The sequence below is a fragment of the Xenopus laevis genome, chromosome 5L, assembly GCF_017654675.1.
Source record: "Xenopus laevis strain J_2021 chromosome 5L, Xenopus_laevis_v10.1, whole genome shotgun sequence".
NCBI lineage: Eukaryota > Metazoa > Chordata > Amphibia > Anura > Pipidae > Xenopus > Xenopus laevis.
This window is the reverse complement of record NC_054379.1, coordinates 111,587,559-111,612,990: the sequence shown is the minus strand read 5'-3', so window position 1 is coordinate 111,612,990 and position 25,432 is coordinate 111,587,559. Positions and strand designations below refer to the sequence as shown.

The 25,432-nt window shown below is 35.9% G+C and overlaps 1 protein-coding gene across 2 annotated transcripts; it reads right to left on the bottom strand.

Annotated features, from left to right (window-relative positions):
* Nucleotides 1-1,280: 1,280 nt before the first annotated feature.
* ostn.L (osteocrin L homeolog) lies at nt 1,281-24,523 on the bottom strand. Of its 2 annotated transcripts, none has more exons than XM_018263599.2 (5): nt 23,948-24,523; nt 9,175-9,273; nt 7,951-8,168; nt 3,666-3,762; nt 1,281-2,207 (listed from the first exon to the last, which is right to left on the bottom strand). In XM_018263599.2, exons 2-4 carry the CDS (start codon nt 9,271-9,273, stop codon nt 3,678-3,680), a joined length of 402 nt encoding a protein of 133 aa, XP_018119088.1. In that variant the 5' UTR covers nt 23,948-24,523; the 3' UTR covers nt 1,281-2,207; nt 3,666-3,677. The 2 variants fall into 2 exon arrangements, with proteins under 2 accessions (XP_018119088.1, XP_018119087.1); XM_018263598.2 differs by having other exon boundaries at nt 7,951-8,171; nt 23,948-24,517.
* Nucleotides 24,524-25,432: the final 909 nt, after the last annotated feature.

Below are 25,432 nucleotides of genomic sequence, written 5' to 3'. Positions count from 1 at the left end.
AACGGTATGGTGCAATATATCTTAGATAAATGACCATGAATGGAAAAACGTGTCATGTTGTATTGTGTTGATCCGAATGTGCTAGTGAAGACTGCGCTAAGTATATGCAAAGTGTCCGTGCACGCAATAAGTTGGTTACTATATCTTTAAAAGGAAATACATTAAAGAGAGCCCCAACTAATAATGGTAAATATAGTGTCTTATAAATTATGAAGACATATGCTGTATATATATATTCTTCTTCCATTTTCCTGTTTCCTGTTATGCTATTGCAGGTGGAGCAGACTTAATTGAGGTTTATGGATTTACACGGTCTGTTCAGAATATGTTACTATCGCAGTTTTCTAAATGCTAGAACAGAGTAATGTACAATATATATATATTTTTATAAATATGAAAAATTGTAACATATGGGCTTTAGAGAAAACCCTTTTTACAAGAAAAATCATTAATACTTTTTGTATTTCAGAAAAAAGCCTATAGTATTTTCTTTATCTACAACTGCACAGTCAAACAAATCCATGGCTACGGCAAAGCAAGCATTAAAGCACAACGTGTATAACACAGAAGTGTGGTCCAGCCACTGGTCATGAATTGTGTAGGAGTGTGGGCATGTCTAATGTATGTAGAGCTATTTCAGTGCTTGGAGTAGGTTGGTTTCACTTGGGCTCCTTTGGAATGTCTGGCACAGTCCTTGTCAGACACTTCAAAAACTTTCATTCTGTGCAAGTCGGCAAGGATTCTTTATAAAAACTAACCATAAGATTCAATTAAGTCATGTTCACATTGCCTTTACAAGCTACAATAGTCATAGCCATTTGCGCTAGCAGCATCCCTTGTCCCCAGTTTTTGGGGGGGTCTTTGTTTTTTTTTTAGAATGGTGCTTGAAATATACATAGGGGGTTATTTATCAAGCTTTGAATATCCTAACCTTGAATAATTTGTAGTTTTCAGAGGAAAAAAAACCTATGAATTTTTCAAGATCTATTACAGTCCGATGGTCTGAAAACTCAGAATCCGAAACCCCGGCATCTAAAAGCTCTCGAGGTCCTATATAATTTAATGGGGAGGGTCCCAGTGTCTGCGCTGGAGTCCTTACCGATATCCGATGAGTTTGTTGTTTCTGCGCAAAAAACTCAGAAAACTACGATTTTTCCATAGTTTTCGTAGCTTTTTGCGCAGAAACCACAAACAATTTGGAGTTTTTGGGGAAAGCTCCGAAGTTTGCCCGAACCTATTTTTTCAGACTTTTTTCTTCATAAATAAGGTCCATTCGGGCAATCGGAGTTGCTTGGATTTTTAATTTAGAAATACTGAGCTAAATTTGGACCTTGATAAATAACCCCCATAGTGTGTCTTGCTCATCTTAAATGGTAGCAGAATATTGCATGCTGGATCGCATTTTCTAATGTGCTATAAAACTAATGCTTGCTGCAGATCCACATATATTTTTAAGCACATTTCTGCTTTTTGAGTCCTGCGGCTTTTCAGCCAACACAAATTATAGGGCCAATAAGGCTTGGAATGTCACAGACATTTCTCGGAAAAATCAAGACTGAGACCACAACCAGAATGCAATATTGTCTGTAACAATCGTGTGTTTAAAACAATCTCCAGAGTGGTGTAAAGTGCTGTTAGCTTACTGGAGTCATCACTTTAAATGCCTCAAATCTGTGATGGTCAACAGAAATTACTGCAAGCTAGAATATGGAACTTGACTTGCAATTATTAGTCTGAATTAGAATTTAAAGTCATGACATTATGCACATAGCAATTTCGATTTAATTATCTAAATGATTTAGAAGACCATTAAGTCTATCTAGCAAGTGAGTTATCACCTTTTTATAACGTGGTGATAATGAGGTGATATGAAATATGCTTAGTAGTTTTAGAAAGTTTTAATTCAGTTCCCAATCATAAAATGGAAAAAAATAAATACATTCTGATTTTCCTGGTTTAAGTGTGATACAGTATAAGACCCTACCCAATATAAACACTTCTACCCTTTGATCAGAGCAGACACACCCTACCTGTAAAAGTTGTGATCTGATGGATTGAATCTATTATTATTTTGACAAGAGAATGTAAAATGGATTTATAGATGGTCAGTTCATTCCACAGTGAAACATAAATCAAATACAGGAGCTCTCTGAGACATCAGTGTTTTGGTGGCTTCTGAGATGCATCATATATCATCAGGGCTGAACCTACAAAAATGAGAATGGTTGAAGTAAAATGTTAGGCAGAATGAAGAAGCCGTGGAACGTTTTGCTTCATCTTGTTTGCATATTAGTGCAATATATTCTGTTATAATTTTGCATTCACAACTCAAGTCAAGTCAAAAGCAGAAACAAAAAAGATAAAAAAAATGTCACCTGGCCTGTAGACTTGAACATTCGTTGTCACTCCTGCAAAGTCTGTTTGTTTTTGTAATTTTGTATGGCAGAACTTCTAGGGACAGTTCATGAATACTGTATGTGTTATCTAAAGCTTACCATACATAAAATATTTATTGGTACATGTATGGAGATCCAACAATCCCAACCTATATCCATGTACTATGGACTGGTTTAGAAATCAGGCAGGTTTAAAAATGTCATCTGTTCATGGCACCATGGCAGCAGAATTGTCAGATGCAGAAGGGAACAGGAGATGAAGTTATTTTGATCATTAGTGCAGCAGAAGGTATGAGCCATTATATATATATATATATATATATATATATATAGTGATTTAAGATTTAAGCTTAACTGATACTGAAGTGGATGTGACTGTTTAAACAACAGATTACTGTATTTCACTGTAGAGCTGATAGGGGAAAGATATACATCTAAATAAATATATAAAAACACCTTATATCTGTTATAGTAAAAGTTAAAGTTATTGGCTTATCTTGACCTATCAATTATTAATATCTTCTACATGTCTTCTACATGTAAAAATAATCTTTTTAAGGTGATGTCCAGTGTAAAATGTCCCGCTGTACAGAGCAATCCAGCATATAAGTATCTTAAACGTCTTTATTAGTTAACCACAACATTTTTCAGGCTGTCATGCGCCTTTTTAAAATAGCATGCCATAATAACATAATTTAAGATTTTAAGCAACTAATTAAACATTTTCAGTGTTGTTAAAGCATACCCAATCTGCCCTCCCATTGATCTGCTCACAGACTAAATGGACAAAGACCGTATAAAGGGCCACACACAGTATGGTTGTAAATGTAATCTCAGCTAAAACTAATATTTCCCTCTCTCTCTCTCTCTCTCTCTCTCTCTCTCTCTCTCTCTCTCTCTCTCTATCTCTCTCTCTGTTCTCTACACACACTTCCTGACAATCTAGCAGTCCTCGTCCAGATCTCCTAATCAGCTAAATTGTGCTACATTGTTTCATGAATCAGAAGCAGCATGATTGAGAAAAGAATATGGGAGAGACAGATACTGCTTTTTTTGCATAATAAAATGTATTTTAGAATATTTTTATTAACTTGTGGTATTGGCCCTTCAAATATCTCTGATTGGTTTATTGGATGTTTCTGCAGAATGTATCTAGTGTTCAGAAGGCTGTTACATTTATACATTTAGCTGGTGATTATGTGCAATTTGTTAGCCTATATCTTTTTTCAGCTTAGGACATTATTTGGAAAATATACAATTAGAACTCACTGTTGAAATCTATTAGCCTCTTGTATTAGCAAGACGGTTCATGCCAATTCTGTCAAGCGGAATTCCAAATCTTCTTTTAGGAAGTTCAACAACCTTTCTGCAAAAACAACATATATATATATATACATGTAATTATTTATACCGCACAAAGTCACAGTGTTTATTTCTATGGTACCATTTAAAAAGCATTTTCTGCTTTGCTTGTTAATATGGTACTATACATTAGTCAAAGGACTAATTGAATGAGAAGAAAGAAACTGATTTCACAGCTTTTTTATCTGTGTTTTATAAATGTAGAAATCATAAAGAATGCATTCTAATACAAATTTTGACTTGCACCCTGAGCTCCCCTCATCCCCATAGCGGCCTGGTATAATAATGTAAAAATGTGGCAATATATAAACATATACAGACACATGCACAGTAGAACAAAAAGCTGAACTTTAACTAAAAAGTCGCCTATTTCGTCCAACTGTGCAGGTGTTTGGCCGGAAAATTTGAAGAAAGAAGAAGCCAGAAGAGGATCGATCCGTGGTGCTCACTGGTATAACCCGGGGCTGGTGCAGTTCTCTGCTGATAGGAGCACCCGGGATTTCAGGTAAGTAAATACTAGGGATGCACTGAATCCGGGATTCGGCCAGGATTCGGCCTTTTTCAGCAGGATTCGGATTCGGCAGAATCCTTCTGCCCAGCCGAACCGAATCCTAATTTGCATATGTAAATTAGGGGTTGGGAGGGAAATCACATGACTTTTTGTTAAAAATGTTCCCCTTCCCACCCCTAATTTGCATATGTATCTGGATTTGGTTCGGTATACGGCCAAATCTTTTGCAAAGGATTCGGGGGTTCGGCCGAATCCAAAAAAGTGGATCACTTGGGGGTACCTAACATTTGGCACCGCCAAGTGCACGAAGCTTTTCTTTCTCCTTTAAGCAAAACATGTGTTGTGAGGAGAGACTAGAATGTTGGACCCTCTACATCCGTCTTCTAAGTACAGAAGAAAAATATTCTGCTAATCTCTTAAATATAGAAAAAGGAAACTATAGCCCTGATAATTGCAGGTATCTATTAAAATGTGTCATAGGAGGTTATTTATTAAAGGTCGAGTTATGTTTTCCTAAAAAAATTTACTTTTTCTAGGGTAGTTTTACAAAAAAAGTCAAATTTTTCTGGTTAAAAGTTTCTAAAATCCTGAATCCTGAGGTCCCTTTAACCATTTGAAGATGTTTTCATGATTTTCATTTTTTGTACGGTGGTTTGCACACCAAAACTTGATAAATAATACATTTGCTGTATTCAAGGTTTTTAATCTATCAACTCGATAAATTTGAGGTATTTGAGTTTTTTTCCTCAATTTCATTCAATCAAGTTTTTTTACATTACGTTTTTTTTCATAAATTAGCAAACATTCGAGTTGTGAGTTTATTTAAGGTAGATAAAATCTCAAAAACCTCACCAACTCGACCGTTGATAAATAATCCCCTTAGTTTAAACAGTCCGTCTGCAAAATGTTGTTTCATATAAATAAAGCTTTTCATGAAAATTAATTTTTTTAATAGTATGTGCCACTGTATAATCCTATATAGAAGCATTACCATTTTAAGTACTAAAGTCTGTCCCTCTGTCTTGTTTTTGTGACTGTGCTCACACAAAAACCAAGGGCACCCCGGTTTTTTGAAGGGCTATCCAGATCAAAACTACCTGCCCAGTTTTCCAAATTAGAAAAACTGGGCAGTATTCCTTGATGTCATCAGACAACCGCTGATATGTCATTGGCCAGCCCCCATTAAATCACAACCCCACCTCCCGTCTGGAGTTACCACCGGGGGAATGCGGCGACCCTAATTGCCAGGCATCGTTGTGTAAAAAAAACAGCATAAAAATTGTGTACATTTTTTATGTGTTTTTTCTTTGAGCAACTTCCATCGGAACTTACTTACAAAGGTCTAAAGAGGTGTAAAATAACAGTGTAAAATCTGACATTCGCATGACGTAAAATAAAACACATCTTTATAAAATCACCATTTATTTTACACAACTTTTTGCACTGTTTTTGGGTGAATTTTGTTTTACAAAGCATAATAAATACGGCCCAAAATATTTGAAAAAAAAAAATCAGGTTCCTGGCCTGGAGCCTGACCTGGGCACCCTCGGTCCAGGTGGTTCTCCTTCTACACTATAAAGCACACAGGTCTCTCTATTGTAGTGACCTTACAATGTGTGCCTGGGGCAGGGACTGGCAGGGTTGTATGACATTTCTGTGCCATACGATGATAGGCAAAGCTAAAAAGCTACCAGTTACAGAATTGGTGCTCCATCTTGTGGTGATTTTGTATTCTGCAGCTTTTATAAAATTGTATTTTGACTAAATGGAAAGCACACAACAGTTAATTTGTTGCATTTTAGGTTACGTTCAGAAAATTGTGAAATAAGTTAAAGTTTCTTTACAATTACTATAGATACCCTTAACATTTATATTATATACAGCTCACATAAATCTAGAAACAGCTGTTGAAAATAGACACATGTTCATCAGATTCAACATTTTGTCCAATTGAACCCTGCTTAACTCATAGTTGATGTGGTGGAAGGCAAAAATGTGCTTCAGCTTGGGGTCGGAGGGATACGTTTCCAAAATTGCAATTACATGAACCCTGGATCAACACTGTATAAAGTTCCTTCTTGAAAGCACAGCTTCTGCTGTAAAAATCCTTTTTGGTTTGCTCCACCCAAAAAACTTTTTACACTATGAAAAATTCACTTTTAAGCAGCTTTCCAATACACGTTATTTAAAAAAAAAAAATTATGGTTTTGTTGTAAATACAATTTCTGCTGACCGCATTATTTACCTGTTTATATGCACTGCTGGCTGTGACTCAATGAAACAATGTAGCCATAGCCAGCTGATTGACATATATGTACAAGATCTACTGGGGAATAAGGCATGAGAATTTATTCAATGATATTCTTATATGCCTATACACAGGCACAGATTTGTGGAGAGGCCACCAAGGCCCGGGCCTAGGGCAGCAGGATTTTAGGGGGCGGCATGAAGCCCAACCACACCCACATTGGCTCAGAAACACTAGGAATGAGCAGGAAATACAATAGATTTTAAAATCTCCCATGCACCAATCCCCATTGCTCTGGTTCCGATGATGAAAATTTGAGCGAATAAAAGGGAGGGATCGGAGGCGATGAACGACAGCGGGTCTAGGGGTGCCCTCTATGTAAATCCAGCCCTGCCAATACACAGTGATCATATCCACCTTAAGCATAGCTTTTCCATTCTAAATAATTCCAACATAGACAACTTTTCCTTCTCTATGATGTGCTATACACATTATATACTTAGTCTTTATTTATTGTACCTTTTCTATCTCATTAATGTACTTTTTTGCATCCTTGAGATGTGCTAGCTAGGAGGCATCATCTGAGGCAAGGCACAGGGAGTGCTGTGATTACTGCATGTTATATACAAGCAGTGACAGATGCTTATAAGGCTTATCCAGGGGGATATGAGGCCCAGATAGCTTGTAGGAGGTACACTCTGTAGACTACAATGTGTTTAAATCCCTGTGTAAGAACTGAACACATTATATGTTATATATTAATTACTTAAACTTTTTGATGTTTCTATAACTGTTTACTCATTGTTGTTTTTATTACTCTCATGTACTCAGTAGGTTGCACATGAAAAGGGATGGGCGAATGTTTTCGCCTTGTTCCGCCGCGGAAATGACGCCTATAGACTTGTATGGCGTTGTGCGACAAAAAAAAAACGTGCGTCAAAAAATGTTGGCGTCCATAGCCGGCGGCTAATTTTTGGCGAAACAAAACGGGTCAAATTCGCCCATCCCTACACATGAACAGGAGCACCTAAGGAAACCAGTAACTGCAGGGTTTAGTATTATGTAACTGCTGCTGCCTGTTAACATTTCTGTAGACATTAATAAAACATCATAAAAGTCTATGGACACCGCATAAATTCTCTGTGTTTTTCCACTATTTGTATTATAAAGAGCTAATGGGAAAATAAGAAATAATAAGAAGGGAAACTTTTCTTTTGGGCTCATAGTAACCAGGCAGTCAATAGCATTTAGAGGCCCCCTCTAGGAAAGTAAAAAATTCAGTTTCTATTAATAACTAGACCTGGAATGAACATTGTGCCTTTTATTGCATTTCGCTGTAAATTAGTATTGTGCTACCCCAAATATGTTATAATAGAAGGTAGATATGTCCAGCAGTCGTTTGTGCTATCAGTAAGCACCCATTAGCAACTAACCTCTGCTTGCCCTTAAATTCTGTGGTGCCGGCAGAAAGTCTGTCAAGAGGAGAGCCAAATCCAGGGAAGCTTCTCTTTTTCTTGGTTTCAATCACGTCATTTTCTAGAGAGACAAGCTCATCGAGAAGTAGGATTTTAGCTGCCAGGTCTGCTGCTGACTTCTCTTCACTGGAGACTGAACGTGAGCTGCCATCCAGCACAATTGCTGTGTCCAGTGACTGCTAAATGAAACACAGAACGTAAGCCAAAATTAAAGCTAAAAGCGGTTTTGTCAACATTTACGTCCTTTGGTCCCCTGGGCATAATTTAGTCAGCTAGATTGGGTCTTCAGTATGTATGAAAGTACTCTGCTCTCAGTTCATTAACTGGCCAGTAGATGTCATTGTTCTATTTTATAAAGGGGGAAGATCCCATGTACTCAGTCTCTTTTGGTCTGCAGTCTCTTTCTAGAGAATGTACTGTAGAGCTCCATAGGGCCTGGAACAAAGGAAGATTCCAGAATAAGTAAAGTGCAGCTCTGTAATAGTAACTCTATGAGGATCTAGACAGGAACAGGAATTATTTAGTGAGCAGCCAGAGGAGGAGACCAGGAGGGTTAGTACCAGGAGGGTTAGTACCCTGCAGTGACAAGGCCACCAGGTTAGAGCTCAAGAGGTTAGGCTCAGGGATAGAGAGAGCGTTGGAGCATGGGACCCCTGTTAGATTTGCCTTCAGTGGGGATTGTACACCAAAGGCAGGCAATACTACCTTTGGGGTGGTGAACAGTTGTGGGAAGCACTTACAGATCATTTGTGTGACTACAAACAGCACCCATCAAAGAGAGACTGCAAAGAGATCCATATTCTGCATTTAAAGAAACAGTATTCTGCCAATAAACCTTTCAACTTTTATCTCTGTGTGTGATTGTGCATCAAAGAAGTTCCCATTTTACTGCTGCTGGAAAGCCCTTTTGATTTTAAGATAAACAGACTGCATTTTCCTTCAATATGGAGTGTACTACATTCATGCAAATCCCAATGTGATCCCCCTAAACTTCACAATATATATATATATATATATATATATATATATATATATATATATATATATATATATATATATATATATATATATATATATAAATATATATATATAGATTATATATATATATATTTTTTTTTTTTTTCATGCCAATACACATATACCGATAAAGCCAAATTTGATATTTTTTTTCCATTTCCCTACCTGTGCAGAAGGCTCAGCAGGAACTGCTTTTGTAGATGTCCACTGTACAAAAGAAACAGCAAGGAGAAGGCTGACACTAACACAGTGCCACTCCAGCATCTGCAAATAGATAATAAAAACTTGAGTCTTTTCTACAGCAAAGTACATACAGGGGCCCATTTACTTAGTTCAAGTGAAGGAATAGAATAAAAAAAACTTTGAATTTCGAAAGTTTTTTTGGCTACTTCGACCATCGAATTGGCTACTTCGACCTTCGACTTCGAATTGAACGATTCGAACTGAAAATCGTTCGAATATTCGATCATTCGATAATCAAAGTAGTGTCTCTTTAAAAAAAACGTTGACCCCGTACATCGCCACCTAAAACCTACCGAGGTCCCCGTAGGCTTCCTGGCAATTTTTGGTCGAAGAAAAATCGTTCGATCAATCAAACTATTTGCAGTAAATCCTTCAATATTCGAAGTCGAAGGATTTACATTCGGCAGTCGAATATCGAGGGTTAATTAACCCTCAATATTCGACCCTATGTAAATCTGCACCATAATGTTTTCTACTGGATCACCACTGTACACATTCAATTCAGTGTTAGAATCTCTTGTATAGCTAATTGTTAATATAAAACCTCCATTCTGTATCATTAAATGGTTGCCCTATCCATCAGTGCAATCTTTGGAGGAAGTGTTCCCAGTTAAAAGCGGTTAAGAGCAAAAACACATGGGGGCTTGATTTCGGTTTTAATCAAAGACTGTGGGCTGCTAGCAGCATGTCCTGTTATGTCTGTTGCACATACCGTGACTTGACCATTATCTTCTTTGTCATTACTAAGTACAAAAATTCACCATGTACATTATGTTTAAATGTATAGGGTGGTCATTTATTAAGCATAAAATGAAGTTGATGAAGCTACATAGTTACATAGTTAAATCGGGTTGAAAAAAAGACAAAGTCCAACAAGTTAAACCCCTCCAAATGAAAACCCAGCATCCATACACACACCCCTCCCTACTTTCACATAAATTATATATACCCATATCTATACTAACTATAGAGTTTAGTATCACAATAGCCTTTGATATTTTGGGGCAAATTCAGTAAAGCGTGAAGCGGCTAATGCTAGGGCAAATTCGCCAGCGTGACGTCATTTCGTTACTTTGCCCATTTACTAACGGGTGCTGGCGTAAATTTGCTAACGAAGTGGACCTACTCTAGCGCTACTTCGCACCCTTACACCAGACGAAGCTGCGCTATGGTGAAGGGACGTAACTACGTTAATTCACTAACGTTACCTCTTGCGCCAAACTTGTCTTCGCCACCTCATACCAGGCAAAGTGCAAAAGAGTAGATAGTTGAAAGTTGAATTTTTTTGTATTTTACTTTTTTAAGTGTGATAGGCTGAAAAAGATTGTAAATTTTTTTGGGGGTACCCTCTTTCCCCACTACATTTCCTAACATATGGCACCTAAAATATACAGTGGGCACATGTATAGGGCAAAATAACAACTCTATTTTATTTTATGAAGCTTTCCCAGGCTTGTGTAGTGTAATGTATTTGCTGCTACATATACATCCATTGTACTTTAACTTGGCGCTGTATGCAAATTAGGCATTGCTAGCGTAACTTCGCTTTGCTTGACGAATTAACGCTAGAGCAAGTTCGCTACCTTTTGCCTCCCTGAGCGCAACTTCAGATTTTAGTGAATTAGCTGCACCCTGGCGAAGTGCGGCGAAGGCGTCGCTAGCGTATTTTCGGCGCTTAGTGAATTTGCCCCTATGTCTATCCAAGAAATCATCCAAGCTGATGCTACAAGTCTGATTATTAAAATCTGATGTTAGTTGAACTTTGTTCTGTGCTGCCATGTAGTAAATATCTGTTTTAATTACGAATCAGCCTTATATTGTGACATTTATATTCTATGTGTCCTGTATATTGTGAGCGGGTCCCTAAGCTCAGTAAGCGACAGCAGCTCAGAGCATGTGCAGTGAATCAGCAGAAAAGAAGATGGGGAGCTACTGGGGCATCTTTGGAGTCACAGATCTTCCCTGCTAAAAAGTGGTTTGTGGTTGCCTTGGGCTGGTACAGAAGCCAAAAACATAATGTACAACATTTCTAGCCTACTTCTTTAGTTAAGCTTTAGTTCTCCTTTAATGCCCTTTGACTGAACGAAGAACCTTCTAAGTTCTAAGGACATGTCTCTACTAGTGCAAAGGCTGTCTGAGGAGAAGAAAAAAAAGGTTCTCCAAATTGTCCATATAAAAGCAATTTAAATAAGCCCAGTGGATGCCATTTTAGCTTGCCTTTGTCAAGTACTTGTAAATATCCACCAATAAAATATATTATATTTTGTGAATTATGGTAGTGTCTTTAATCAAACCAATTCTATTTTATGCATTTATTTGTGTTGCTTAGTTTGTTGTTTAGTTTATTCTGCTTGATGGATATAACCGTGCCTCCCATTTTGCAGGCAGATAAAACGAGTTTGGTTAAGAGCCGGCTACTGCTACATACCCAAGTTTACATAAAATTTCTCATTACCTAGCAAGTGCACTTTGTGTTCAAGCTATCATAACTATTGGGTGAAAAATGGATGTACTGTATTTGTAAATGGACATTATGTCAAATGACATAATGACAGCAACTGTGGTATTTCCCATGTTGAAGGTCTGTAACAAACTTGGATAACTATGGTGTAATTGTAACATTGGGTGTAGTTTTACTTTGAATGTAAAAAAGAAGCAGGGCCAACCGGCACTCAAACGGATCCACAGGACCAAAGAAAATTAGTTAAAAAAATATTTTTATTTATACAAAAAAAATGTATATTTGCATCTCCATCTGCCCTACGTGTTTCGTACCCACTTAGGGCACAAGTCATTAGTCATGGTTTAGCCCATAGTTAGTGCCCCAAGTGGGTACAAAATGCATAGGGTGGATTGAGATGCAAATATACATTTTTTAACTTTGCATAAATTAAAATATTTTTTAACTAATTTTCTCTGTTCCTGTGGATCCATTTGAGTGCTGTCGGCCCTGCTTCTTCTTCACATTCCTTGCTGTAGCGCTCCCTAAAGCTGGGGGTCTGCACCCAGACCACACTCTCTATTTGGCGAGTCATTTACAATTTATTCTGGAGCACCGTGTCTACCCCATTATTGAAATAGTTTTACTTTGTACCACAACTATGATACAGGAAGCAGGAGGGAAGGGAAGCAGAGGTGCAGGAAGTAAGGAAAATGATTAACCTCTGTTAGGACCAGGAATATTATTCTATGGATATATCACTTCAATAACCTTACAAACAATTTCTGAAGTTAAATGCTACACATGTAACTTTAATTTAAGACGTCTCTTCAATATGTATTGTATTGAGAGCCCTTGTGCAATACCTGTTATACACTAGTTTGCCTTGAGCATATGTGCAGCGTCTGACACTTGTTTGTACCTCTTTGTTTCAGCTACGTTATATATCTGCGAGTCCCTGGACCTGGAATTGTGTCCTGTTCTCCAGTAGCGCTGACTGCCTAATAGCACATTCATTAATGTGGTTACATGATTGATGATAAAGTAAAACATGCAGTGAGTTAATTTATAACTTACATTCTAATTTATGCAAAAGTTAACATATACTGTAGCTATATAATACAGGGAACTACTATATTTTAGTTGTAATGCATACAATGATTAGTCTGTTCTCAGTGGAGAATATAGAAAATGGAAATATTATCATATCAGTTGTATGTCATAAGAAGATTTGAATTTTGTTTCGTTATTCAATTAACAGAGGAGGGTGCTTTGTATACACTTCTTTATATTCTGTCTTCTTTTTCAGTCAAGCTTTCCCTTACTTCCTACAATAGAGTGTCCTTGGGATAAAGCTATATTATGCCTGTATGCATGAAGAAACATAGAAGCTCTATCACCCCTTCAATAACCACATCCTGATTATTTAGACGTGCGGATGTAAAAATAAACGGGCAGCCTAAATACACACATTTACTATGGCTTAATGTGCATGCTTGGGTTTATTCATCCAAAAGACCAAATTTCTAAAAATAGGACATGGTATACTAACAAAAATAAACCCAAGCACCTGCCTTACAAAAGACACTTGATTAAGTGGTTGAAATTAGACGAGTACAGAATCTAAAAGGTGTATCATTTTATGCCTCTTATTTCCTCACCCTGGCGCCCAAAACAAAATGTTGAGGCTAAAGGTGATTTAGGGGGAAGCATATTTTTAGTTTTACTGCTATTTTAGGCATTTGTAGGGAGATCCTAAATTGTGACCTCCTTTGCCTTCTTCATTTATAGCCATGGTTATATGTAAACCTTTTTCATTTGATCTGCTTCCCTTCTCAAGTAACAGACTGTAATACTCTAGCTAAAATAGCTTCCTAAACATTTAATATAATGACTTTCATTTTTAAAAAAAAACTTTTCCTTTTTACCTTAATTCTCAGTGCATTAACTTTCTGGTTTGGTCTGCTTCAGTACCAGAATAAAAGAGGTATTTCAAATTATGGATAATTCAATTATGGATAAATATTGATATGTAAAATGACCTTTACAGCTATAGTGTTGATAAATAATAATAATAATAGTATACAATTAACAAATATTGCACAAATGCATATACATATTATTATGTATGCTACCCTCTGAGTCACTGTGCTTAGATCGTAAGCCTCTGTAGGGCAGAAACTAATGCGAATGCAAAAAAATTTTTGTAAGGTGCTCCTGTTGGCGTTTTATAGATAACATATGCTAAGTACACACACACACACACACCTATAGAGAGTGTTGATCCAATTGTATGATATATAACCAATTTGTTATCTTGCACCTAGTATAAATCACTGTGGATTGAGTGCTATAGGCAGCAGGATGCCAGCACAAATCGTATAAGGGTATACGTTGCCTGGGTACAAAAATCCTAGACAAATGTATGCAGGCACAACAGAGGCTCGCACAGGACTTACGAATAAAGAAAAAAGTGTTTATTTGACAAAAACAACTAACATTTTGGCTAGCTCCCTAGCCTTTCTCAAAGTGAATATATATATATATATATATATATATATATATATATATATATATATATATATATATATATATATATAAACATACATAAAACACTATAGTGCTAAAAATGTATAGCTTGTTATTTCTATAGATTAGCTCTTTGTTCTGGCTTTTGCCCCTTGTATTTTGACAGTTAAAATTAAAGCTCAGTCACAATTTGGCTTCTCAGCTGTATATATATGTCTAAACTGTGTCCCTGCACAGTTTATACAAGATCTCTGCCTATGAGCTACACTTATATGTGGCTTTTTATAAAGCAACGGGGCTGTGTTGGACATCCAACGAAAACACAGATATACTGTGGTGAAACATCAAATAAGGCATACAGTAATAAAGACAGTGTTATATTATAAATTATACAATCAGTTAATAAATCTGCAGAAGCTGGTTACAGTATAGATACATGGCATTTAATAACAGAAACCTTTATTGGTATTCAAACCATATAGCACAATCAACATGGTATAAATATAATGAACTGATGCTTTCCAATGCTTTTCCCCATTTTTCCTTTCATAAAGGAATTTCGAGGATATCTTGGCTGACGTTGGTGTTACCCTCAGCAGGTTATTGATTTACATAAGTTCTGTGTTGCTAACTTGTCCCTTTAAAAACACTTGTCCAAGTGCAGTATGTTGGGCTTTGTTAAAATGTAGGCCGAAGAAATGTCTTTGAACTGGGAGCACCAGCAGGATATTAGAATCATTACTTAATTTAATTAACTCAACATCAACATTAACTTAATAATGTATTAAAATCATGGAGTGCACATACATTAACAGACCACTCGCATGACCCGTTTCTTGGCTATAGCCACTTCCTCTAAAATGGCTGTAGCCATGAAACCCGTCAATCGTGTGATCCTTTATTGTAGGTGTGCTCCATGATTTTAATATATTATTATTAAAGTAATGATTTTAATATCCTGCTGAAAATGTTCTTCTACTTGGTGACGCTTCAGAGGGGATGTACAATGCCTACAATCACAACGTGAGATGGTGGATGTACCGATGAGTGCTCCCAATCTGTAAGTTTAAAATGAATGCAGCCTTGCTTTATGTATATTTCATTAAAACTTCCGTTTTTAAAGGCCTGATTTGGAAAACCTGCACTAATCTTAGCAGGATCAGCACAATTTTCAGGCTCACTCTTTTACTATAAAATGGCTTCTCTCTACATTTAATAACTGTCACCTGGCATTGTAAAAGAGAATGCCTTCCAATAATACTCACCATTGTTTTCTAAACCACTTCCTGGAGGCAGAAAAACGGTAACATTGGCACATATAATATTTATTAAGTTCCTGTGTTCCAACTTACTGTAAAAGAATGACTCACAGTGAGGTGAGCAGACCACAAGACCCCCATTTCTGGAAATCAACAAAGCTCAAGAAAAGGAAAAAGAAATCTTTGTACTGCAGTTTCTGTACAGGTTAAACCATATTCAAGCATTACAAAATGTTCACGGTGGTTTCAGTGTAGGTTATCTGTCACATTGTCACCTGGTTTGGTGCATTACAGATTAAAGTATTAATTATTATTTTGTTTGTGCTCTATTATTTAAAACCTAACATATAAATATATCTAAAAAGGGCTAGGTCTTACCCACAGAATCAGCTATTAAATCTGAATTTCCTGACTGCTTATGTTTATTAAACAGCAACAAATACCTCTTGTGGTAAATAGTCTCCAGTGTTTTTCTTTACATATGCTATAAAATATGCTGAAAAAAGTGCCAAGGCTATAAAACATACCTATTAAATACACAATAGTCTATCCTACGTTTTATTGGAGGAAATAAAACAAAAATATCTATGCTGTGGATATATTTGTTGTGGGTATGAATAGACTTTCCTGGATTCCAAATTCCATAAGTTATATACCACACACCACTTCCACAAAGCAAGTCTATTGCCGCCACACTGATTTTTCCAGCATTTCTTTTTTTAAATACTTGCAGTTGCTGTACAATGAAGGACACATGTCTTTAGAAGCCACTATACTAAAATACAATACATTGTACATCTAGCAATATATTGTGAGCATATATATAAGTGACTTTGTTAGAATTGTTGTTGTCAAAAGTAGATGGGTGAATAAATTCAGCAGGCAAGACTTTGCTGCGAATTTCCGGGTTTTGCCGCCTGCGAATAAATTCACGGAACTGCGCCAAAAATTAGTGGCGAAAAATCTGCTGCGTCAAAAAAATTGGGCGTGCATCAGAATAGTAATTATTCAGATGCCCATTTGGACAAAATAGGCGTGCGTATAAAAATTGTCGCGCCCATCTAAATTGACGTGCGACAAAATACTTTTGACGCCCATTGACTTCAATGTGTTTTGCGAATGTTTGGCTGTTTCACGAATTTCATGCATAATTCCCAAATTTTTCTGCAAAACGAAACGGGACAATTGCCCATCAGTAGTTGTCAGGTTTGCATTCATTTTTAAAGGTTCAGTTTACTGAAAGGCTAATATAATGTATAATAAGAATCCTGCATTTTAGAATTATCATAGACAATTTAGGGGCAGATTTATCAAGGGTCGAATTTCAAAGTGGAAAATACTTCGAAATTCAACCATCGAATAGAATCATCCGACATTTGAAGTCGGAGGATTTTATTCATCGTATGATCGTACTCCGATCGTACTTTTGTACGATTCGAACGATTTTATCGATACCCAAAAATGTAGAGAATTGCTCTGGCAGGTCCCCATAGGCTAACATAGCACTTCGGCAGGTTTAAGTTGGCGAAGTATTGAAGTCAAAGTTTTTTTAAAGAGACTGTACTTCGACTATCGAATGGTCGAATATTCAAACGATTTTTACTTAGAATCGAAGTAGAAGTAAATTCGAAGTTGTAGTATCCTATTCGATGGTCGAAGTACCCAAAAAATTACTTCGAAATTCGAACTTTTTAATTTTGAAAATTTAATCGAGATTAGTAAATCTGCCCCTTAGAATTTGATGTTTTGATCCGAATAAATTACCTCCTCAAACAATAATATTTTTATTCAAAAGGTACTGGTACAAATGCACCTACTTTAGGTACTAAAAGGCTTCCTTATTTTCTGGTATGCTGCTGTATTTAACAAAAAAAGACGTTCAACTGGAAAACATTTAACAAAGTTAAACCAATGAAAGAAAAATGGATATTATCAAAGTGATGTAATATATTTCTCCGGCACCCACAGGGTTTAAATCAAACATAGCATCAAATCACATTTGTACAGAATCCCTTGAAAAAACTTTGTATTAGTCAAATGTGAAAAAAATGAAAAATTACAGAAACCGGTTAAAATGAAATTGTGATCGAAGATTTTATGGACTGTGCTTGGTCTACCCTATCTGAACTGGAATCAATAAATCAAGCAACCGTCAACAAATTTTATACACTACAGTGACTGGTGGTAGAATTATTGTTATTTTTGATCTAGCTAATATTGGTAAAATAAGCTGTTACGAGATATTTAAAATATTGCACATGTACATGCTGCTTACTTGCTAGAATCCTCATGACCGATCTAGGTATATGGGTGGTAGGTATTTTTAAAATTGTGACTGGAACTTAGTTGACTAAAACTGACCCACTTTGTGGTAGTGTTATTTATATTGTAGCTCCAGACTTACTAGAACTATTTTAAGAACTGGAAGTAGCCATGTGTGTCTAACAAGATTAATTACTGGGGGAAAATGCAGACATAATTGACCTGTCCCACCCACAATCCTTCAGCACTGTATTATCAATAGTCCCCCTACCCATATAATACATAGAGATGCAGTATTTAAAACATTAAGGGGGAAATGTTACATAGCAATAAATCAAAATAAATGCATACTAAGCACCTAGCTGGTTTCTTCCTTTGCCAGTTGTCAGTCTATTAAAAGAACATCCAGCAAAATTCTTACTGAATAAATTTTTACTAATCATGGAGTTTCCAAACTATTTTGCACAGTATTTTACATTATTACGATGCACATGGGCAGTGGATTTTCCTGAATATAAATGGAAAGGTAATGTAATTAAAGCATAAACAAGTTATATGTATGAGCGTATATGGATATGCCTAGGCCATATGTGTCTTTACCTCTTCATCATAGTTCACATCATAACTATGAAATGGTTACATATATATATATATATATATATATATATATATATATATATATATATATATATATATATATATATATATACTGTATTTATTATTCAGGTATTAGACTGTTTATCAGAAATGCTTGGTCTACTAAAAAATATTTAACCCAATAACATTTTTGCCACCAGTATGGATTCATGCAGCGTAATTACAATCAAGTACAAGGTACAGGTATTAAAGGAACTATTTTTTAAAAATGTAATTAGCTTTGCTTAGGTCTTCAGTAATATGGAGCATAATATGGATTTTCACACAAAACTTTTTTCTTGTACTACATAATTAAATAATTATCACTTGTGATGTACAGATTTGCCGCAATATATATAGGTTTTCAGTAGTCTTTAGTAACATCGGCTTTACCAAATCTTGTTTTAACTTACCGTTTTTAGACAGAAAATCCAATTTAAAATAACATACATAATGCAATGCATATACAAGAGAATATGATTTTCTAATTTTTTTTCAAAAAAGTCTACTATCAATATGGGACATAAAATTTATTTATAGAGAGGCAAATTTGACACATTCCTTTCTATTATGTAATAGCAAGTGCAAATGTGTAATCTATAGACCCAGTAACATGTCTTATTTCAACATACATAATGCTTCTTGTTGGTTGCTTTAGAAAGTTTGTCAAATCCATACAGCATTGTAATAAATAATTTGGTAGATGTTATAAATAGGTTTTCAACTAAGTAAGGTTATATATCTGGGAAGCACAATGTCCCACACTGGGGTCCTGAATTTGATTCCAGCCTCGGCACAACCTGCAAGGCATTTATAAGTTCTCCCTATGTGATAGGGACCTTATTTTTAATTTCCTAGTATTTATATAGGGTCCACACATATCCACAGCTCTTTACGGATGTTACACATCGTTAACATCAGCAGAGTTTACAATCTAAGGTCCCTATCACATTCACACACACTACGGACAATTTTATCAGAAGCAGATTTACCTGCCCGTATCTTTTTTGAAGTGTAGGAGGCAACCAAAGAACCCAAACAGAGACAGAGAAAATATACAAACTTCTTGCAGATAGTGCCCTATCTGAAATCAAACACTGCAAGGCAGCAGTGCTACCCTCTAAGCTACTGTGCTTAGATTGTAAGCCTCTGTGGGGCAGGAACTAATGTGAATGATAAAAAAATTTTGTAAGGTGCTGCTGTTGGCGTTTTATAGATAACATTTGCTAAGTACAAATATACAGGGCCTTCTTCTATATATATATGGTCATTTTCCTGCCTTAAACTGCAGTACAAATGATATTTAGTATTCATTATTATGTTCAGAGTTCAATTATTCTTGCTACTGTAACTCATTTACTTTTCTATAGGCTAGAGAACTTGTAGGTCAAGCCACTGCAACAGGCACAATAATTTGCCTGATGAATTTTCTCAAGAAATATATAATATCTGATAAATAGGCATGTAATTGAAAACATTGAATGCTACTATACAAGAGAATATGATTTACTATTTTTTTTTTCAAAAAAAGTCTACTATCAATATGGGACATGAAATTGATTTATAGAGAGGCAAATTTGACACATTCCTTTCTATTATGTAATAGCAAATGCAAATGTGTAATCTATAGACCCAGTAAGATGTCTTATTTCAAACAGAAGATCATTCTATATTACCAGGTAATTGGTTTCCAAACCTAAAGCAAAGTTTGTACCTATTCCTGCACTAAATATTAGTCTAACTGTACAGCGTCTAGAGGTGTGCGTAATACTTCCAATATTCTAAAGCTCTGACTAATTGCAGGGTGGATCTGCCAACCCCCCCCCCCCCCCACTGGAGGCAATAAGCCATTGCCCATTAAGGACAATAACTATAAAGGGCACTGAAGAAGCTCTCAATCAAAATCTGGTAGACAATGGTATAAATAATATAAAATGTGAACTATTTCCCCTTTCCCAGTACAAGCGAATGGTGATTGAAACACATTTTAGTGGATGTGCTACAATCTGCTAAAATAAAGGAACGTGGTCTGGGCAGTAGCCAGTCACAATGGACATAATAGACTATGCCTGGTACTATTTTTAGCTGCTCTTTTTGTAATGAACATCAATTATCTTGGTAAAGTATTTATGGTTCTAGCTTTGTGCCATTTTTATGATCTGGTGCTAACCACCATCTACCATAGATTTTGATTACCATATGTCATAAGTCCTTATACATTATTTTTCTGCAGGAAAAGACAATAATACAAATGTCATAAATTATCTTGGCTATGAAGATTCATTTCCATGGCATAATGTTTAAATCAGGCTAAGAAAATTGAATAAAAGGGGTTGTTTCAAATATTGGGCTATCCCATCTTTTGTTTATTTCATTTTCCTTTTTTGTCTTAACTGTATAAAAGTATATATAAAAATATATGAGGAATTATGTATATGCCTAAGCCTAAAAAGAATATATTCATCCATCAGTAGGGATCAAATACTACAGTGTTTAGGTGTGGGAGTAAAATAATGTCAAAATCCTGCATTCCCGTTTTCTACTGTGGAGACTCGCATGTGCAAATACCGACCTTGTTTAAAGGGCTAATTTAATTAAAAAAATGTAAACTGTGCTAGGCCGTTTTCTGCTACCAGTTAATCCTGTTAAGACTTCTGAAGTCAGCAGTGGTGTCTACAAACCTTTTGCACGCAGGATCCATGAGATTTGTCATTTGATGTTCTGTTAGCTAAAACCTTAGCCATAAAGTAGGACAGTTCTACTGTTTATTTAAAGGAAGGATGTAGTCAGCCACAGGAATACCAGAAAACAAGTTACTCTAGTTAAGCAGAGAAGATTGCCATAACTTAGTCTTTGGTCTCCAACATAGTTCCTCTACTGAATTAATTGCAATGGAGGGAATTTTTTAAATATATATGGGATTACTTCTAAACCATTGTGCTTTTCACCTTCAATTCCTTTGGGCTTCATGGATGTCAACAAAACAAACTGCTTTGCCTGAATAATTATACTTTGATATTGATGATGGAAAAATAAGGCTTTTTTAAGCCATTGGAGTAGAGATTTTCATGGAATTTAATTATTCATGAAGGTGTGAAAATATCGAGTACACAAAATATGATATAAAAGTGCTGTAATTTGTGCACATTCAGGGGTGATATTGTAGAAACAAATATAGTGCTCAAGACGCAGATCAGATTTACCTGCCAGAGTACCAGAGAATCACCTGGTTGGCCCGACCCTTACAGACAAGGTTCTTGCCTTAATATCTCTTTCCCCAAACAAGAGCCCTTCCAAGGAAAACATGAAAATTTACTCCTACGTTCATCTTTTGTTCCATGTGTACCTTTTTATCCTAATAAGGTTTGCCCAGTTCTAGGAATACCATCCTTCGTCACCATCCTCTGCCAGCCCTGCATAACCTGAGGTTTAAAATGAATGACTGATGGCCATAAAGAACAATGAGAAAGATGTGTCAATTATGTTTTAACAATGTTTTGGTAATACCCAGGATAAAGGTTAACCTGCTGCCAGTCTGGATCCATCAGAAAGGATGGATAGCTAAGAAGGTGCCAGCATTGACCCTTTATTGACTGTGGACTTAGTATGCAACACCTGCTATTGTCCAATTGCCCTCATTCAATTAGACAGATGAAAACATGTCAGGCTTTTTGTACCACAAGCAAGATGTAATTTTTTTAATACAATTTTATTTAAAAAAAAAAAGCAGCATCTTTTTGACTGAGGTTCGGTTTGTGCCAGCCTTTGTTCTACGTGGTGATGTAGACAAATGGAAGAAACAAAGGACAAATAGAGACATAGGCAATCGGGCAATATAGAGTAGCCAGCAGAAGTCCATATTCAGGCTAAGAGTCGGGGCAGGTGTCTAAAAAGGGGAAGACCTTAACATTGTCAATGTTAGTGGCAAAACAAGATTTATCAGGTGCGGAAGAATCAATAGCAAAAAATAAGCTTACGCCAGTGCAGATACTGTGCCCCTATAGAAAATCCCTAAAGATATGCTCTCAATGTTACTGGTCAGGACACAGTACACAATCTCTTAGATACCCAAGCTTGCAAACAATCACATTGTAAACTGGAAATAAATATTAATGAAAATAACAGGGATTGAATCTCTTTTGACTAAATAAACATAACATTATATTAATTTAATTTAACATTATCACTAAAAAAAAGTATTATATAGCATGGCTATACTGTAGGTTGCCACGCTGTAACTATTGCTGCTTCAGATAATGAATTGTAATTAGCCTGTTGGGTAAAATACATGGAGTTCATAAATCATAGCAGCCGCAGAGCAGAAAGAGTGGCATTACAAATTACAAAAAAGGTTAATAATTATACAGGTATGGGACCTGTTATCCAGAATGCTCGAGACCTGGTGTTTTCCGGATAATCGATCTTTCCGTAATTTGAGTCTTCATGCCTTAAGTCTACTAGAAATTCATTTAAACGTTAAATAAACCCAATAGGCTGGTTTTGCTTCCAATAAGGATTAATTATATCTTAGTTGGAATCAAGTACAAGCTACTGTTTTATTATTACAGAGAAAAAGGAAATCATTTTTTAAAAATTCGATTATTTGGATAAAATGGAGTCTGAGTCTATGTGAGATGTAATTCGGAGCTTTCTGGATATCGGGTTTCCGGATAAGGGATCCTATACCTGTATTATATTTTTAGAACACTCTTTAAATCAATCCTGTAAATGCATTGAATTCAGTTATACAAACCCGAACATTCAGTCAAATATTGGATACCTTCCACACAGCAACACTCCTTATTCCACTTGATCAGTATAAAATGTAATGTTATCACTGTTGTCACTCTCTATTACCACATCCACATAGTCACTGCCCTTTTCCAAAATGTATGTCTTCATTATTTGTAGCAAATGAGCCTTTCATTGTGTATGCAATTTGTTTTAGTTTTTTGGTGTTTTTTTCCCTAGAGGGCAAACTGATGGCAGATTGTGTTGAATTAGATGATTGGGGGTTACTGGGTATCTTCCCTTTATAAAAGTGTCCATGTAGTGTATGGTCCTTTAATAGTTGTGATTGCAGATATAACATGCTACTGCAAGAAACATGTGTTAATATAAACTAAAACTTCAAAAGAAAAACACAGTGAATGTGAATAATATGTGAATACAATATTCTGAACATTTATCTTAGAAAAAAATGGATTTGCAACTTTATTGTCACTAATCAAAACAAACTATTGGTGTGGGCTTAACTGCCGCGGATCACCTGAATCACAAATGTGTGTCACAATAGATTATCCATTTCCGATTGGTATGTCGTGCCTTTCCCCAGTCGGATTATTTAACCACAGCTTGTTCGCTTAATAAATGGTAACCGCAAAGACTATTCCAAATCAAGATCTTGCTTTAGTTAACAATTGGAAAAAGTGAGTTTTGTTTGTACTGCTTTTCTGTTACATAGATAAATCCTTGCTTGGAAACACATTTCCTACTCACTTGTACAGCACAATGTATAAAAGCAGCAGTATATAAATAAAGCTATACATACATCTATATATATACTTACCTTGAGTGTAATTAAGCTGATTCCAAAGTGATGTCCTGATGCTGCTTTGCTTGCTATTTCTGCTTAATCCTTGCTTTTGAGCTTGTTCTGTGAGATTTTATAGTCCCTGTTCCAGCCTCCACACTCCAATCCCTGCCTTTGCTTCCCTTACATCACTTTTAAAGATTTTCCACTGATCTTTCCTCCCTCTGTCTATCTCAATCTCCCTTCTACCTTCTTTGCGTTTCAGTATTTGCGTAATCCAATAGCATTACCAGACAGGCAGCAGCACAGTGAATTACTGATTTGCTCTTGCTGCACTGTTTAAGTTCTTATCTAAACTTTTTCCTTTATAATTCTTTAATAATCTCAGACATTTCTTATTAGAGTCCCTGTTATTACTCGAAAATAGTCTGTATTGTTTTAGATCATTTTAGGTAAATGCTTGCCCTGAAATGTGAAATATTTAAGTTCAGATGAACAAACCCTGTAGAAACAGCCACAGCCATTAGCTTTGCTTGTATTTGAGCAGCAGCATTCAACCTGTGTCTTTGTTATCCAGTGGCTTCCGAACCACAACCCCCAGCATTCTCCAACAATAGACAGGAGTTATAGTTCAGCAGCAACTTCGCAAGCTTATGTGGCAGATTCTTCAAATACAGTTGCTTTTGTCAATGTAACCACTGCTTTGTAATCAGCGCTATATAGTAAAATCTTCAGGACTTGCCAGAAAATCTCCCCTGAACGTAACCCCTGTCTTGTAAGTAAGCGTATCCAGACCTCAGAAAATAGGTCTGTTGTGAAGAGGGAATACAAATAACAGACAAATATATCATGTCATTGAAGTGTGGTTTCAGCTCTTGCCTAAGCAAATGAATTCCTTCTGTTGTCCCAGGAAATGCATGCCAGTGTGATCTCTATTTAACCACAGAATTCAACAATATTAATAACGTTTAAAATGCAACAAAATTCTATTATGAATAATACTGGTTGAGTCAAATCATGAATAGACACTCCTGCGTGCAGAACCTGTTGCATTCTATAACAAGGACAATAATATTAACATCATTTTAACATCAATGAAGTAGGGTTACCAACAAAAAAACTTTTATAAGAGATGCTTATAAAAAAAATATATATGGTTCATATACATTCTTTTAATATTCATTACAAGGACCTTAATAAAGCCAGGTGCAGGGTGGGAACCCTCAATAAAAGGCACATACATTCAGAACTGTTGATTGCTCTGCTGTATGTCTAGATCCTCTAGGTTATATTATAATTCATTTGTTTATTGAGGTTGCAATTGGGAGAGGGCCACATAAACAGCTGAATGTATTTTGTTTTCAATCTTACACCATAGATAGCTAACTGATCCCCAACCAGATATTATATCGGTAGACTGTTATAAATATATAAAAATAATGGTAAGAAGTTTTATACTTGGCAAAGCTACATGGTAAAATTAAATTCACATTTTATTCAACATGAATACACAGTTCAGTA

What these genes read in the sequence shown, in the direction of transcription:
- ostn.L (XM_018263598.2), bottom strand. Translation starts at nt 9,273, where the DNA reads ATGCTGGAGTGGCACTGTGTTAGTGTCAGCCTTCTCCTTGCTGTTTCT. An exon ending in CTGCTGAGCCTTCTGCACAG is followed by an intron (nt 8,172 to 9,174) that starts GTAGGGAAATGG and finishes TGTTTCATTTAG; the next exon opens with CAGTCACTGGACACAGCAAT. An exon ending in GAATTTAAGGGCAAGCAGAG is followed by an intron (nt 3,763 to 7,950) that starts GTTAGTTGCTAA and finishes TTGTTTTTGCAG; the next exon opens with AAAGGTTGTTGAACTTCCTA.